The sequence below is a fragment of the Rhipicephalus microplus genome, chromosome 9 (genome assembly GCF_043290135.1).
Source record: "Rhipicephalus microplus isolate Deutch F79 chromosome 9, USDA_Rmic, whole genome shotgun sequence".
NCBI lineage: Eukaryota > Metazoa > Arthropoda > Arachnida > Ixodida > Ixodidae > Rhipicephalus > Rhipicephalus microplus.
In genome coordinates this window covers 111,857,927-111,876,296 of record NC_134708.1, presented here as the reverse complement: position 1 = coordinate 111,876,296, position 18,370 = coordinate 111,857,927, and the positions used below count along the sequence as shown (strand labels likewise).

The window sequence follows — 18,370 nt, the reverse complement described above, 5'->3', positions numbered from 1 at the left end:
TAGTACTCTGGTAGAGTTAGTAGGTTGATTATTTGATTGATTGATTGATTGATTGATTGATAGGTAGGGTTTAACGTGCCAAAACCACCATTTGATTATAAGAGACGCCGTAGTGGAAAGCTCCGGAAATTTCGACCACATGGGTTTTTTTAACGTGCACCCAACTCTGAGCACATGGGCCTACAACATTTGCGCTTCCATCAGAAATGCAGCTGCCGCCGCTGGGATTCGATCCCGTAACCTTAGGGTCAGCAGCCGAGTACCTTAGCCACTAGAACACCGCGGCGGGGAAGAGTTAGTAGGTTCATGTTCTGAAATATGGAGGTGGTGTGACAACAATACGAAACATTTGCGATGGCACGAACAGCTCTTTTCTGTATTACGTGTAATTTGGGGATATTTGTTAACGTGGTCGTAGCCCAAACCAGATGACACTAGTTAACATGAGATAAATACAAGGATTTGTAGATGAGAAGTTTCACTGTCTTAAGTAGTGAGAAGCGCACCCACGATAATATGCCTGAAATTCTTGATAGATTGCCAAAAGGCTTTTTAAATATGTGCTTTTCAAGACATGTGTTCATAGAAAATTATTCCCAGACACTTAATATGCTCTACAATCTGAAGTTCTGAACTGCTGAGTTCTAATACTTCATAAAAAGGAGTTTCATTATTTTTCGGCCAGAAATATACAGCTTTTGCTTTGATGTGTTTAATTTTAAACAGTTAATTCTTTTCCACGTGGCCAACTTCGGCAGTAGCTCATTTGCGTAAATAATTAAATTTTTATAAACTTCAGCAGTAAGGAGCAAGGTTGTATCAACAGCGTATATAATAAATTTTACAGACGTGTCATTTTTTTACAATATCATTATTGTATATATAAAAAAGCAAAGGCCCGAATATGCTACCTTGTGGTGCACTCACTGAAATGTTCAGTAAATTGAAGGCACCATTGCTCACGGCTACCTTCTACTGCCGATACAATAGGTATGGTTCAATGAGTTGTCAGAAAGCACCGGAAAAGTCATAGCGTGCACATTTCTTAAGCAGCGTAGTATGATTTATTGTGTCAAACGAACATGAATAGCCTACGAAGATGCCTAAAGTGTGGAGTTCGCTTTTAAAAGCATTGAATATGAATTCCTCTTGCTCTAAAGCAGCATGGTTCGTCCTATGTTCTTTCATGAAACCAAACTAGATGAAGTGATAATGCGGTGTTTATCTATGAAAGAAACCACACGCTTTTGAATTTGCTTTTCTGGCCTCTTTGAGATTACTGAAAGCGTAGATACCGGCTTATAGACAACATGCTTAGAGCTCATGCGTAGTCGTATATATCACCCGGAGATCATGAACTTTTATTTGCCTGCACGCCACGCATACGCTGAGATGTACCCACTCGCAGATGATCACGTAAAATATATTGTTACCTTGACCAAAATGTCATATCGTTAAGTTCCATCGACAAGTGGTTACTGCAGCCAGCCCACTACGAATACCAGTCTTTTCGCAAACAGAACGCATCGCTTTTTTCACATTGCACACACGACGCATAATATACCCAGTTTCACCGTTCGTAAAGGTGAACCAATATTGTTGATGCCTTCCAACGCTTACTACACGCCACAGTGAACACTGCACATTTTCGAAGACGATGCCGTGGTTCCAGGCACAGGCCGCCACGTGTGTGCACTTCTCCGAGATAAACAGCCCGCCAGAGTGGCAAATAATCACACATTTTACTGCATGCTTAGATGTTCTCTGAGACAAACCACAGCTAACGTTGCCACTGTCAGATAAAGACTAAACTTAAAAAAAAAAAAAAAACTTGCCCCAAGCACCGAGCAACTGCATCCAACTGAGCCACCGGCGGGAGTGTTTTGCCAACCGCCACTTGCACGTGAACCAGTAACGTAACGCTGTGACGTACTCCGGTAGATGTCTAGTGCTCCAACGTTTTGGGATGTGTTGGCCATCTTGTTTAACTTGGTTTTTTTGGGGAGTAACAGTTGGTCTCAAAGACTAAGAGCACCCGTTACTCCCATTTGGCCATTTTAGGCTTAGAGCGTACCTCACCCCATTAAAAACCACTGAAGCATAATTAAACATTGTCATAGTCACGGCATCGTAAAATCAATACAGTACATCACAAATTCTCAGTGGGCACGTCGCGTCTCAACGAAATGACGAAAAATAACCTCACTTTATAAACACTACTCCACTTTATAAAATTGTGAACGAGTTATGGCGCAGCGAATACCTTCCAAGTGTGCTTGTCATTCTCACTGCAAAAGAGGTTACAATAGTCTCTTTTACTAACATATGAGGTTTCAAGTTCCAAAAACCGTGAGATAAAGGTAGTAGCCACTGCAGTGGAGAGCTGCGGAAATATTTACCACGCGGTGTTTTCAACGTGCACTGACATCACGCAATGCATGGGCTTCCATCAGTTCGCATCCATCGAAATGTGAACACTGCGGTAGGGATCGAACCGGTGACCCGCGGGTCAGCAGCCGAGCAGTGCAACAACTTTTTTAATAAGGTGGACTTAGAGAAGATTCTAAAAGGGCCACTTTAAAGTTTTCGCTGTGGCTGCACTGCGTGTTCCACACAGGCAGGATATATTTTTTTTAAAGTAGCTCCATCATGGACGTTTATTATGCTTCTGTGTCTTAGATATCAATACCTGCATACCAAACTGAAACCCCGAGTAAAGTGACGCACATTGTTTCGGTGATCACATACTGCGTACACATCTTAGCTGCATTTGCAGTAAATGACCTTGTGCTTGCAGGCTCACCCTCCTCCTATCCTGCGCCATGAAGTTCGAAACATACCCGCACGACACGCAAGTCTGCACTTTGAAGATCGAGAGCTGTAAGTTCACCAATCATCTGCCAAATTTTCAATAAATAAAACAACGTACACTTCAAGTAATACTTTTATAAAGTGTCTCCAACGCGTTTGTCGTTCGGTCTGGATCAAAACTTATTTTTGACCACTTATTTTGTCCCTTAAATCTTTATTCGGTCAGCTTAAGAGCTGCTCTTCGAGCATGCTGATAGCAGCAAGGACTGTACGTGCCGACGGGAGGCTGTCGATTTCATGTAATATTTCCATGAAGAAACAGCATCAAATTCTTAGGAACAGTACGCGAGGTTCGTGAAGAACTCTGCACCTGCCGATCTTGTGCACTCGTGACAAAGACTTTTCAGACATTGGGCTTTACTGAAGTATACTTGAGTTTCAAAGAGGTGCCAGTCTACTAGAAACACCAAAAGAAATAGATAAGCTCTAGCTTCATGACGCTTGATTCTAAACAACGAGCAGATAGAAATTTCTCGTATAATGACCTATTTTTTATTCTACTTTGACAACACAGGTCAAAATAATGATATTGTATTTATAACTTTAATGCCTTTCAATGCTCTTTTCAGTGCCATTTTGACGCGGGACTCAAGCAATACTTTTTTAGCTGTCTCTCATTGTTTACGCTTCTTGAACAACGTATCAACATAATTTCCGGCTCACAGCGCTTATACTAATCTTATTTAATTCTTATTTTTCTAAGATTCTTTTCCGAACAAACGAACTTCAACAAAAAATCCTGCATAATTAACTACACACACACAGATATATATATATATATATATATATATATATATATATATATATATATATATATATATATATATATATATATATATATATATGGGCAGGCATGCTGGTTGAGTGGCCGTAACGTTGCAAGTAGTCAAGTAGATCCTCCGTGAGCGGTCACAACATGGTTTATTTTGACGTTTTGGCCCAGAGTCTGGCCTTCATCAGGATCCTGATGAAGGCCAGACTCTAGGCCTAAACATCGAAATAAACCATGTTGTCACCGCTCACGGAGGATCTACTTGAATATATATATATATATATATATATATATATATATATATAAGGAAAGAAGTGTATACTTAAGGGCTGGTGTTTCTGTGTTTTACACATTATTATTAAGATCTAACCGACAATAATGCGAAGGAAAGTATAAGAGAAGATATTAGACCGAATTATAATGTAAATATAAAAAAAGTGGGTGAAAATATAACTTGCCGTGGGCAGGATATATATATATATATATATATATATATATTTATATATATATATATTATATGTATGTATGTATATATATATATATATAAATATACATGCGTGTGCGTGTGAGTGTGTGTCTAGTATTCGTACAAAGCTCACAATGCCACCACTAACCATGGAAAGCTATTCGTTACTCAAGTAGAGGCCATGGGTAATTAGCTTACTGCAATTTTTCGTCACGCAGAAAATTAAGTTTAGATTCCAGCCAAGCTGGCAAGTTATGTGCACATTTTAATGGACGCAGTGTCGTACACGACGGATGACCTGGTGTTCAGCTGGGACGACAACGTGCCCCTGGTTGTGGACGACGCCATCGAGTTGCCTCAGCACAACCTGGTCGAGACGGCGCTCAGCGACTGCACCACTGTTTACTCGACAGGTATACGCCCAAAATTTTAAAACAGAAGGTACTGCTCATTTTAACGTGATACCTGTATGTATACGCTCTCTGCGGATATTCACCATCACTGTTTCCGTCATGTTCCATGTATGCTCCGCATAGATACCTCGTTCCAAGCATCGTAGCTTGTACGAGTAAATAAAAGTGCGCGAGTGTTACAAACTTGCACCCTAGAAGCACAGATAAAACAAGTCGGTCTCTCGCCGCCCGAAGGACACATACGATAACTTCCTCCCATGCGTGAAGCCTGCTCTACATGGGTCCACAAGCCCAGAAAAAATACCCCACCCCTCCTTTGTCAGAGCTGTATAAATGGGCACTGGCTGGAGAGGGGGAGGGAAATTGGTGCGGGGAGGTACCATGAACTATGATGATAAAGAAATGATTGCGACCTCTGGCACGTGCCCTAGCGCCACAGATAACAGTAGACGGCTCGTATTCGTGTTGTGCTCTCACCGCTTACATCACGCTGAGACGACAACTAGATCGAGAACTGATCATTTTGCTGGAGCAGCCGCATTCACTAAAACCAGTGTTTTGCAGAGATGTGTTGCGATGTAATCCAGAAGAGATCGCTGATAGCCCCACTCCGTATAACATTTCAAATCGTTATCGTCGTCAACGCCTTCTTTATTTCTTTCAATGCCAGTTCAAACGCGTACTTTTCAAAAGGGAGCCGTCGGTCCTCCTTAATTCAGAGAGTGTTCGTGATGCGACGCTACATGATGGGTACAGCACTGCTTAAGTCACACGCGGGTTGAATTGTTTTCCGCCGGAGAGGCAATAGACGTGTTTTCCACTCGTGTCTGTCAGATCCTCCCTTCTGGCTCAAAGAAACACCACCGCATCACAGCGCAGCGCATGCAGTTGCGTCCCAGTGACACTTCCCCATTTGTTGCCCCCATAGCGCCATGAATGGCGAAACACCATTATTTTTTACGGAGCCAGAACGACCGCCAGCATTGTGAACACGAAGAATGCAAGACGCTGCCCCATGGATCTGTACACAACTGAACCAAAAATTACTTCTTATGATTTCAATCTTGAGGTACTGCATATACAGTTACCTCCCACATTCGCACATGCGAAGGCTACACGATGAGTGAAGGCAGCTAAGGGCAATCGGAGAAGTTCGTGGACTGCAAGAATATGCGTATCCTGATGGCATTGAAGAAATAGAGGATGTGTTGCTGTCACTTGTGCTATCTCGCTTGTTCGGCAAAGCCATTTTTTTCTTTAGTTTAGCTGCGTGAGGTACTTGCACGTGCCAGACTGGCTTCGAATACACACATGTCTGCGCGAACAATAATATTACATTGGGTGTTTATGTACCGTAACCTATATGTGATAAGGAGAGACGCCGTAATAGAGGGCTCCAGAAATATCGGTCATCTAATTTTGCTCAAGTGCACCAGCATTGCACCGTTACGGGGCTCTACCGATTCACCTTCATCAAAATGTGACCCCTGCAGCTGGGATTGAACCCACGACCTTCATGCAGTCGGGCACCGTAGCCACTGCTTCTCGACTGCGGACTATCTATCTATCTATCTATCTATCTATCTATCTATCTATCTATCTATCTATCTATCTATCTATCTATCTATCTATCTATCTATCTATCTATCTATCTATCTATCTAAATATTTCTCTATTTAGCTGCCTATAAATTTAGCTATCCTGGCTGTTTAATTAATGGTATCAATAACAACCTTGGTATGGCATAACAGGATTGTATGACGAGCATAAGTGATCACTCATAACATAAAAATCAGGACATGTATATCACGGAAGTCCTGGTTTACATTTCATAGTCTTGCTGCTCTTGGGTGGTTTCGTTCACACGAAATATGTTGCTAAACTCGTATGGTATGGCTTGACTTCATGGCGAACACAAGCGGCAGACAGTAAAGAGAAAATCATGACATGCGTGTCTTGTAATACATTACTCCCCGCCGCGGTGGTCTAGTGGCGAGGTACTCGGCTGCTGTCCCACAGGGCGTGGGTTTGAATCCCGGCGGCGGCGGCTGCATTTCCGATGGAGGCGGAAATGTTGTTGGCCCGTGGGCTCAGATTTGGGTGCACGTTAAAGAACCCCAGGTGGTATAAATTTCCGGAGCCCTCCACTACGGCGTCTCTCATAATCATATAGTGGTTTTGGGACGTTAAACCCCACATATCAATCAATCAATACATTACTGCATGCCACGCTCATGATGCCCTTGTTGCTGTTTCGCTAGCTTCACATATACCAAATTTGGTATTACGTGACGTGAATGTATGACAAAGGTATGTGACTGGCGCACGCATCATAATCATGACATGTGTGTCATGTAACAACCTGACTACATGCCACGATCAAGATGCGCTCGCTGCCGTTTTGCTAGCTTCACATATACTAAATTGGTATAACGCGGCGTGAATGAACGGCGAAGGTATGTGACTGGTGGAAACATGATACTTCTGAAAAGCCTGTCACATAACAACATTTCAACATACCACGGTCATGATGCGCTTGCCGGCGTTTCACTAGCTCCACATATACCGAATTTAGTATTGCGTGATGTGAATAGACGACGAAGGTAAATGACTTGTCTAAACATAATAGTCATGATGCGTGTCATGTAAAACATGACTACATGCTACGCTCTAGCGCGCTCGCGGCTGTTTCGCTAGCTCAACATATACAAAATTAGGTATCAGGTGACATGAATACATGCCGAATGTAAAAAACGTGTGATAACTTCATAATCATTACATGGAATTCATTTACCGCATGATTCATCTCCGCCTCGCAACTTTGTGCTGATTTTAATGTGACATATCAACCTTCCTTCTTCGTGCTTCGCATATCATTTGTAACCACTGCACGTGGGATCTGCCAAATTTTTCAAAGCGAAACGTTACTTTATGACGTTAACAAGTTTTGTACGCACAGCCATGTGCTAAAGTGGCATTATTAGTGTTGCGTAATGTTGCCAACAGCAACATAAGTATTGGCAACCTCGGAAGCGGTAAGCTGATATGCAGCACTCGAGCCATCGAGGATGATGGTCTTGGACACTGATGGAAAAATGCGCTTCAATGGATGGCGCTTTACTACGATTCTCGTGAAGTGGACGTGATGACTGTATAACAGGAGTGCGTTCGTACTGTTTATAAGATTGTATAACCGGCAATGCCACTACGATTTATGTTTCACGAGTACTATGGTCAACTTCAAAAGAAGTTCCGAGGCCTCACGTGGCTGTGTGTTAGAATGTACGATTGCCACGTAGAATGCCGGTATTCGATTTCTGCTGGGACCAATATATTATGCTATGCGTTCGTTAAAGTAATGCTGGCCATGCCAAACTTCAGGGGGCGAAGCTTCTTAGAGCCAACCTAGTCACAATACTCAGCCACTGAGCACGTGCAGAACAATAAGACGAGAACATGCGCAAACTGATTTTATGTGTAATAAACTATGCCATAGCACAATACGTAATGATCTGCGCCATTCGTCTGCCCGGCCGTTTGTGAATCTATCCGTCCGTTGGCGCATTCATACATATTACCCTCCACCCGGCTGCCATCCGTTCATTCATGCGTCCATCCATTCATCGGTGCATCTCTCTATTCATCTATCTGTCCTTTATGACAGTCGGCGGCTTCAACATAGATATTATGGACTTCAGGGCCTGTTGCTTCAGCCAATATTTGTCATTTATTTCGTAGGAATGCACTGATTTTTCTTTACTCTCTCGAATTTAAATTAGCAATGTCTGCTTGCACCGTTCCTATATTGATAAAAACTGTCCACCACCTTCAGTGCAGTGCGCTTAATTAGAGTTGACCCTAAAATGACGTGACGACTCTATCTTAGCAGTATATACAAATAGTTTCAAGAAATGCGTTCAATAAATTAAAAAAATACAGGAAGGAGAAATCTGTGTGCCACCTGTAGTGTTTTCTTTAAGGTGGAATCACGCGAGAGAACGGAGCAGAAATTTTTGCAGCTGACGGCGCATACCGCGAGGTGGGCATCATCTAAACTTGCCGTCCTCGCTTTATCTGCTCTCTTCCTTTCGTGGCATGATTGTAAATGCATCACCGATATTTCGATATGTCCGTTTGACGGTCGTCTACCCTCGATTGAGAAGATCCGGTGTCAGACCTGTCAACATTAGTCAGATTGGCGTGGCTAAGGAGGGGGCTGCTGGCTTAAAAGCCACGTGTTTTCGTTTTGCGGCAACGGCGGTATGCGTTTCGTGTGAAAGAAGAAATGGTGAGTGGGTTTTGGGCACGCACTGTGCCCTGGTCACGCAGGGCACAGCGCGTGCCCTGCGAGACCACAAACATGAGTTTGGTAAGGAAAACTCTGAGGGACGAAGTGCTGCATAAGCGCACGACTCGAGAGTATGCACGAGGATTCCGTGAGCGTAGCTCCGGCTGTGCGCATTCAACGTCGCCGCTGCGGCGTCGGATTAAACTAATCACGTGGCCATTCGGTCCGAGAAACAGCGGGGTTTTTCCCTAACATGTGTATATAGCTTTACTGTAGAATAAGGCATCTTCAGATGTGCCCAAACAATGATTATGGCAGTAATGATAGGAATTAACCAAATCAACTTTTTCAACCAGTTAAAATAAGTGGTCCAGTCAAATTGTCAAATTCAAGTACTTCCAGCGAAAAGTCTAAAGCCACTTCAAAATTTCTGAAAGGCAGCGAGTGGTAATTACCACAGAATCATGGAATCTGGTTTATTTAGCTGGCGCGACTGAAACTGATGCACCAAATAACGCATCTACCATTCACTTCGAAATCACCCTCACTGACGACACTGTTCTCTTTGCTTTGGGGGAGGAAGATAAGTGAGCGTTGAGAAGCGGCCATGAAGTGTCTACATTAATGGTTGGTAACGGCAAAAAAAAAAGAATGGTGCGGTCACTGTGGGCGTTTTCCAAATGGATGGTAGATGCCTTGTTTGGTGCGTTGGTTTTGGTTTCACCTGCTAAGTAGGTCTGATTTCACCGCCTCACGGGGATAACTAACAGTCGTCTTTCAAATATTTGAGTAATTTGATTGATATGTGAGGTTTAGCGTCCCAAAACCACTATACGATTATGAGAGACGCCGTAGTGGAGGGCTCCAAAAATTTCGACCACCTGGGGTTCTTTAACGTGCAACCAAATCTGAGCACACGGGCCTACAACATTACCGCCTCCATCGGAAATGCAGCCACCGCAGCCGGGAATCGAACCCGCGACCTTCGGGTCACAAGCCGAGTACCTTAGCCACTAGACCACCGCGGCGGGGCGAAAATAAAATATTTGAATAAAGGCTATGCACTCTTCGCAGGAAGCACTTAGAGCATTGGACTCAATCAGCTAGTGTACACGATTAACAAAAGTAGTTGTTTTATTTTTTCATCATTGCTGCTCTATATAGTTCATGCTTATCTGAACATGCCTTCTTCCACCGTTGAAGGAACGCCACAGGTACATAGCAGATGCCTCTTTTCTGTTTGTTAAATTATATTTGACACATTTCTTGAAGCACACAGATTTTTATGTTTTCAAAACTAGATAGCCACCACTGAATTCCCGAATGACACTTCGCGAACTTAATGATCTATTTGAAAAACAGTTTTGAGGCCTGACTTGGCTCTGCAGTACAATACTTCGTACCCATGCAGTATGCTGAGGTTCAATGCCTGCTGCAACCACATTTGTTTTTTACGTTCCGTGGCTTTACGTTTCTTAACACTTAAGCGTAAAAATACCCATGTGGGTTCTCAATGTTCCTAGACTAAGTGTCCATCACCTATGAAACATACCCGCATATCAGTGGCACATAACCACCCGTGGATATGGACCACTGTCTAGCGGAAAGTGTTTAAAGAGGTATGTGACAGTATTGTCAAAATGATCATGCCATGACCAGCGAGTCGGATTTGTCAAACAATCTTTCCCTCCCATAACAATTTTTCCCCCTAGTTAAGGGGGCAAACACTGGAGCACTCCAACGTAGGTGACTAGATAGGTAGACAAATAAATAGATAGATAGATTGATAGATAGATAGATAGATAGATAGATAGATAGATAGATAGATAGATAGATAGATAGATAGATAGATAGATAGATAGATAGATAGATAGGTAGGTAGATAGATAGATAGATAGATAGATAGATAGATAGATAGATAGATAGATAGATAGATAGATAGATAGATAGATAGATAGATAGATGCGAAAAGGGCTTGGAATAAGCAATAAATTGCTTCGCATTTCAGAAGTGATTTATTGATGGACAGAGTTTAACGTCCTGAAACCACCATATGATTATAGGAGGCGCCGTAGTGGAGGTTTCTGAACATTTTGACCACCTTGGGTTGTTTAACGTGCACTCAAACCTGAGCACACGGGCCTACAAGATTTCCGCTTCTATTGAAAATGCACCCACGGCAGCCGGGATTTGATTCCGCGACCTGCGGGTCAGCAGCCGAGTACCTTAGACACTAGACCACCGAGGCGGGGCACATTTCGAAAGTGTTAACACAAGAAACTTTGGGCATAATTCTGCTTACTGTTATTTCTTTCCCGGATGTTCGTTATTTTGTTGTCTCTGACATGGATTCCTTGAACTTCTATGAGCTCGCGTTGGAACAAGTCTTACGAAACCCAACTAGCTTATTGAAGGTTTTACGGAATACCGCAATATCTAGAAATCTGTAGGCAGGTGTTGAGATATTGTTATTACAGACATTTACGTTCCGATGAAGAGGGATATCCCAATAATTATGGTAAAAAACGTACTAGCTGTGAATTCTAAGAGAACAAAATAATGCAAGGCAAAATATTGGGAGGGTAAAGTGACTGGGAACAGTCCAGCCAGACAACACACTGAAAATTTTTGTGAGCACCGTGATGTAATTTACACGGACGTTGCAAAGTCCAATCATTGTCACATTCTAACGGCAGTAAATTACTCCAAACATTTTAAGATAACCATCTTGGCCTCAGTGTGAACTTCTTGTACGAGCCCAGCTGAAGCAACTGCCATAGCATTGGCAATTAAACAAGCAGACGCAAGCGGGCACCCAGTGGCAGTCAAGACATAGTCGCAAGTGGCTTGTCGTATATTTATAAACGTTCATCTACCACTACTAGCCCATAGTATAGTAGGGGAAGTACTTCGTGAATTTCACAGCATCACATGGTGTCCGGGACACTCGGGGGTCCCAGGAAATGAACGGGCGCACGAACTAGCTCGCGAGCTAGCGAACCGAGCTGACGACGTCCCGACTAAAATACGAAAAGACAACCCACACGACATATAGTAGCGCCAACATCGCGAAGGGTAAATAAACGCGTCTCTGCATCCGCAGCTCAGAGTAGAAGAAGCTCGCAAATACTGAAACATAAAGACAAACACCTATCCGCACTTGGCACTATGGCACGCAATGCGGCCACTGGTGTAAGCCGGTCAATGTCCAAAGTGTGGGAGGCGGCCATCTCTTCCGCACATTATGTAGGAATGCATGTCCCTGCCACAAAACATCAACTCTCCGCTGGTACATACCTTACTAAGGAAGCCCTGGGAGGCCGTTCTCGCACGAGTCGACCTGGAGACCCAGAAGGGTCTCCTGGATCAGGCTGAGCGTATAAAAATGGCCACTGGAGTCTTGGTTTAGGGACTCACCCTTGTCGCTCTCTTGTATCTCTTGTTTCTAATAAAGATTTTCAATCAATCAATCATTCAATCACTTTTTTCGGCACCTGTTGTAGAGGTGCTATGCGACAGCAGCGGAACGTTGCTGTTAAATAAATCTTATTTCATAGTTCATTCTCCGTTTCGTCCCTCTAAGGAATTAGAGAAAAAGTAAAAGTAATAATTACACGCCATATGAATTCGCTAACATGAGTCATATTTGTTTCGAAATTGTCGCTTGCACGCATGGTTAGATAAAATACACATCCTGATAAGTTTATTTTCAGGATCACCCTGATATATCTGCGCATTCAGGGGTCACAGTTACCTGTAGGCCAAAAATATTCTCTGACGTTTCACCAATGACTAAGAGTATCAGCGCACCAGAGCGGAGCTTGAACTCCTTGAGAATTCGCCTACGAATGATAGACGCCCGCATGTTTGCTCTGTTTGAGCTCTGTGTAGTCGACAATTCGCGTATATGGTTTCGACATATCTTCAATAATAAGATTGGCCGCACGCTCCGAAAACGACAGCGCCGATGCGGACGTACGTCCTCGGTGAACATTTCGAGTGGGCTCTACTTGAGAAATGAAAATCATCTCAGTGTGCATTATGCGCCCACGCATTTCTTTTTGACGCCAGACCGCTAAAGGGCTCGTATATATTGCAGAAAATGTTCTCGTTGCGGGCGTCGGGGGCACTGGTTGATGGCAGAGTCGGTACCACTAATGATGCAAACCTAGCTTTTAGCATATATCTTTCAAAAGATATTAGAAAGTACCTTGCTGATAATACGTAAGCAAGCTTTGATGGTAGTTCGCTTAAGTATTAGTTCGCTTCACAAGCTTACGTGCACTTCGCATTTTTACCTTTTTTTTTACTTGCAGCCTTCAGCACCACAATAATGAGCAGTAGATAAACTTGTACATATTTTGTTTGTGCCTTCCAACAGCTGCCTGTATTTGTAAATGACCATGCTGAACGGAGCCCAGCCGCGGTGGTCTAGTGGCTAAGGTACTCGGCTGCTGACCCGCAGGTCGCGGGATCAAATCCCGTCTGCGGCTGCTGCATTTCCGATGGAGGCGGAAATGTTGCAGGCCCGTGTGCTAAGACTTGGCGCACGTTAAAGAACCCCAGCTGATCGAAATTTCCAGAACACAACGGCATCTCTCATGATTATATGGTTGTTTTGGGACGTTAAACCCCGCATATCGATCAATTAATCATGTTGAACGAAAAAAATACGCATATTTGCCAATGAAAATAAGGACTTTGTTCTGTTCGCAACCTAAAGTGCTTCAATCGTCCAGTGATAAAGCTTATCAGTTAACGTGGCGTGAATGTTTCAAGTCACAGCAGCAACGACTAATTATGTCTATGTGCTATACCTGACACTGTGGCCAGACAATTTAATGGTAGCAATAGTTAGAGGAAACTACGTTTGCAATTGAACCATCCGGTTGCGATTAAGCGCTCTTATAATGGACAAAAAACTGACTAAGGAGGCTAGTGTTTAACTAAGTATAATCATTGAGATGTACTTGATACGCTGGAAGAACAGTGTTAATAATGGATGTGAAAAATGACAAGTGTTGAAGAAGAAGAGAGTAACACCATTTTAGTGCAATTTACTGAGTTCCTACCAGACGCGTGGTTACAGACTCCAGCTCGTTTCCGATGAGGCGCAGCTAGTTAACTAAGAGGGTAGTGGTTTGGCAGTGCCTCCTGTCGTCTCTTCGGTCACCTGTATGGTCTCGTCTGTGTCGTCCATTTAGCGCGTCACACTCAATGTACATCTCAAACTAGGCACTCGATGCATGTAACAGACGCGTATTCTAAAAACAAGATGTTAGGATCCAGTATGATTTCCCTGCACTGTGGTGGGTGAACAGGGGTAAAAGAGTGAGGTAAAACTTGAATAATAACAAATCACGGACACACATGCACATACAAAATCAATCCACTCAGAGTCGTTCACACAGACCAGTCGTTCGCAAAAACCCAGTAGCGCTTGCACGGCCTTCTCCTGTGATGATGATTTTAGATGATGACTAAAATGCATTTGCGACAGCTGCTGATCATTTAACGTGTTGAGTGTGCTAGAAAGATATCTCTAAACTCCAGTTGCATGTGCGTTCTTTGTAGGTAACTTCACCTGCATCCAAGTGACCTTCACGCTCAAGCGACGCCTCGGCTACTACATGTTCCACACGTACATTCCGACCTGCCTGATCGTCATCATGTCCTGGATATCCTTCTGGATCAAACCTGAGGCTGTGCCAGCCAGGGTGACGCTGTGCGTCACCAGCCTGCTCACCCTCTCCACACAGCACGCACAGTCACAGAAGTCCTTGCCCCCCGTGTCCTACATAAAGGCCATCGACATATTCATGTCCTCCTGCACCGTGTTCGTGTTCGCCTCGCTCATGGAGTACGCGCTCGTCAACATCCTCATGGGTGAAACGGATGAGAGCCTCGTGTATCGCAAGGCCAGGCCCGTCAACATCTCCGCTAAAATCACGGTAAGCTTCTCTCTTCGAACATTGTCAATCGTACTGATTCTACGAATAACCTCTTTTTTTCTACCTTGTCTACTAATGCTAACAAGTCTGCATACTGACAACTTCTCTCTCTCTTAACCATGCCGAAGTGAAGCTTGGTCACTGAAACAAAGCTCGTTGGAGAGAATCCTCGCCGCGGCGGTGGAATTCAGATAGAAATGAAATGGTAGTCCCGCGTGCTGATGTACGTGTACGTTAAGAGCCCCAGGTGGTAGAACTTTTCAGAGCCTTACATTACGCAGCCTTTCGCAATCACAAGGCTGTTTCGGGACGTAAAGTTCCAACAATAATAGTATATTCAAGAACTCCTACCCTTAAGTGCAGTAACATGCCTCCCTGTAAGGTACTTCATGTGTTAAACACATGTATAGAGCACCACAACGAGCAGAGCAACTAGCGATATAGTAATCTTAAGTTTGTGACTCATTGTTCTAGAGCTGTTCGTATTTATTGTCTGTTTTTACTGACAAACCTCGAAAGCAGCACTATTGCAAATTTTCTTTCTTTTACTTTGCTTTCAAGGAGTCAAGGCGGCTCTCAAATGGTGCGCCCACTCAGAAGATCGAGACGGCACCCTCTTCAACCGGGCTACCTCGCCGGCGTGATCGCGCCTTGCTCGTGGACAAGATCTCTAGGGTATTCTTCCCACTGTCCTTCGTCATCCTCAACACAGTCTACTGGTCCGTTTACCTCGACTACCCCTGAGGTGCTGTCTCGCACGGAAGAACTGCCCACTCTACAGGGGTCCCCTCGATCAGCATTGAACCTCGCGTGCGATGCAGTGAAGGACATCAAGGACATCAAGTACATCCACTTCCATTTGCCTTCAGGACATAATGCCGAGAGCAGGCTTCACTTCGTGTGGTAACAGAGGAGCGGCAATCTCGCTTCTGTGTCGTCACATATCTAGCGAATTCCCGAGACTGTGACACATATGCTCTATGATATCAGCCGGCATTCATGCGATAGCTTTTTCAATCGGTGACCTCTTTAAAGGGCAAGCAATATAGAGCGTGAATAGACAGTCTTAAGACCTCTTGTCCGGTAGTCCTTTAAACTGACCATAGCACATGAACCTCCAGTCCAACTGGCCCCGCCTATTGCAACGTGGTTTCTTCGTGCTGCATAGGTGGACTAGCTTGTTGGCCGACTCAGGTGAATCTATTGAAGAGCAACTTCAAGGACGGTTGTGACAAGACATGGCTTCATGATTTCATCTGTGATCTACGGAGAACATTGCTACACGTTCTTCGAATCAAAGGCCAGAGATGCAGCTTGCGTATTGTGCGCGGGCACGACAGTGCACTTTTGGTGGCCCAAAGAACGTCAATTCTTACCTCAGTGGGACGGACGGACAAGTTTTTGTGAGTGGCTCAAGTAGTTCAGCTCTAGCCGTCAAAGGGCTATTCCTTCGCGACATAAAGGCACACCGTGGCACATTAAGTGTGTGCTTCATGTAGACTTACGTACTTGAAGTTCTCCATGATCTGCTTGAAGAACTGGAACGTGAGCTGAGAACCATCAATCAGAGGTCGTCTACAAAACGACAACGTGTGTTAAATTTGACGTGGAGTGTCATCAGAATCTGTATTACATAGCAGTTCACGTGTGAAACTTGAATAACAATAGCGTCCGTCAGTGTCTGTATCTCAAGACTAAGCATGAACGTTAAAGGCGTTGCAGATTGAATATGGAAGTGTTGTGTTCATGCATTAGTGTACATAGCAGCTGGTTGTGAAGCGCGAAACTCCGAATGGTTAAACACGTTTAGTGTACTAGCCAAGTATAATCTAAGAAAAAAGGACAGTGTAGGAAGTATGCGGGAACGTACATTGTTTTTTGCTGAAAAGGTGCGCTTACCATAGACGTTGTTATAATGGCACTTAACTTAAAATACCTCGTTAGTCTCTTTCAGGTAGTGATACAAAGTGAGTTTCTCTTCTCTTTCTCCTATACTATTGACACATACACGTTATTTTGATGCAGCTACTTTGTGACCTCATTAAGGTCAGCGCACCCATTTTGGTGGTGCCGTACGTTTATTGAGAAAGCAAACCTGTTATCTTTGCGATGCGATCCTTGAAAAAAAATTTATGCAGCCTATATTTGGAGGACTACAGGCAAAACGCGCTTAGGAAATGAACTCTTGGAAGCTATTGAGCCATGTGTAGTAAGAGCATATTAGTGTTCAATAGTTTTCTTCACCCATGTGGTCTTGAAAATTGTGGGAGCGCCGTATTAATTATCAGTAAAGCGTAAGAGACGCAAAATATACTCATCAAAACTTATCCCACAAGAGTGTTCCTCTCAAAAAAAAAAACAATATATGCGCTCTCCTAAAGGTACCGGTTCATTGTTATAACCTCAAGCTGAAAATTTTTGAACAAATTCTTCAGCTTAAAAACGGCCTTTTAAATATTTTAGCACAGAAACTCAGGTAACTTCCTATAAATAATGCAGCGTACACCTTTTGTTTTTTTGAATATTACTTGGAATTGAATACAGTGAGTCAGTATAAATAAAACTATGATATATTATGATAGTAGTGTGTCGATTTAGCCACTGTATATAATATCTACCAGAAATACATCTATTGTACCCCTACAAAACCTAACTAATTGGTAATACTTACGTATGTTACTCAAAACTTGCAAAATTTTAGGAAATGTCTGCATGAACGCAAAATACGACACAAAGTATACCGTTCAGGAAATAGAAATTCACAAAAAGGGTTCACAAAACTTTGCTTGCTAAATTATGGTAACATGTGCACGAAGAGTGGTCTTTACGTGTTAACTTGTGGTGTTGTTGAGCAGACAGCATCCATGATGAAAATTTCAGCATCCTCATTTCTGTGTTTTTATTTAAATACTACAAATACCTTGCGCTAGCTTCTAAAGAAGTACGCGTACTTTTTAACATATTTGCGATGTTATAGTCGTTCTGCTTGTAATATTTAGTCGACCGTTAATATCTGGTTTTTTGAAACGTGAACTCGCTTTGCGGCTATCGTAGGTAAGTTCTTTTCATAAACGATAACATGCTGGAAAAATTACATAAAGAAGTCTTATACGGCAGCTTCATGTACACCCTACAAAAAGAGTGTTTCGACGAACAAAAACAGTTATGTCGTGAGTGTTTTGAAGCGCCAAGACACCCTGGACTTGAGTGTTTTCGTTTGTGAGAACACTTCTATTTAAGGACAATATTTATGGACATACAAAGCACCCATAAGGGTGAAAAGTGGTTAACAGTGGCATTAGTTTTCTCTCTAAAAGGTTAAGAAGCATGAAATGTTGAAAAATGTCGCGAAAATATTAGAAGGCAAGATAAACAAACTTCAATTTGTCTGCTTAACTATACAGCAGTCATAAAACCAATGATCGCAACTATTTTAATAACAAAACTTGTCAAACGCCAATAGTGACTATGATGATCATACACTGTCATTCTTGGTGTGTAATATTATTACGCATACATAGGAGACTGTTGGCATGAAGGTCACGCACAATGCTCACGGAATGAGACGCTTGAATAGATTGCTAAATAATGCACGTCTGCTTGCTTGCA

At 43.1% G+C, this 18,370-nt stretch overlaps 1 protein-coding gene across 2 annotated transcripts in view; it reads left to right on the top strand.

Annotated features, from left to right (window-relative positions):
* Nucleotides 1-15,810, top strand: part of LOC119163084 (glycine receptor subunit alpha-3) — a 140,404-nt gene extending 124,594 nt beyond the window's left edge. For both annotated transcript variants that reach the window (XM_075874248.1, XM_037415021.2), the window contains exons 6-9: nucleotides 2,798-2,880; nucleotides 4,388-4,522; nucleotides 14,385-14,761; nucleotides 15,323-15,810. In XM_075874248.1, the coding sequence (XP_075730363.1) occupies nucleotides 2,798-2,880; nucleotides 4,388-4,522; nucleotides 14,385-14,761; nucleotides 15,323-15,505 (778 nt within the window). In that variant the 3' untranslated portion in view covers nucleotides 15,506-15,810. The remainder of the gene's footprint in view (nucleotides 1-2,797; nucleotides 2,881-4,387; nucleotides 4,523-14,384; nucleotides 14,762-15,322) is intronic.
* Nucleotides 15,811-18,370: the final 2,560 nt, after the last annotated feature.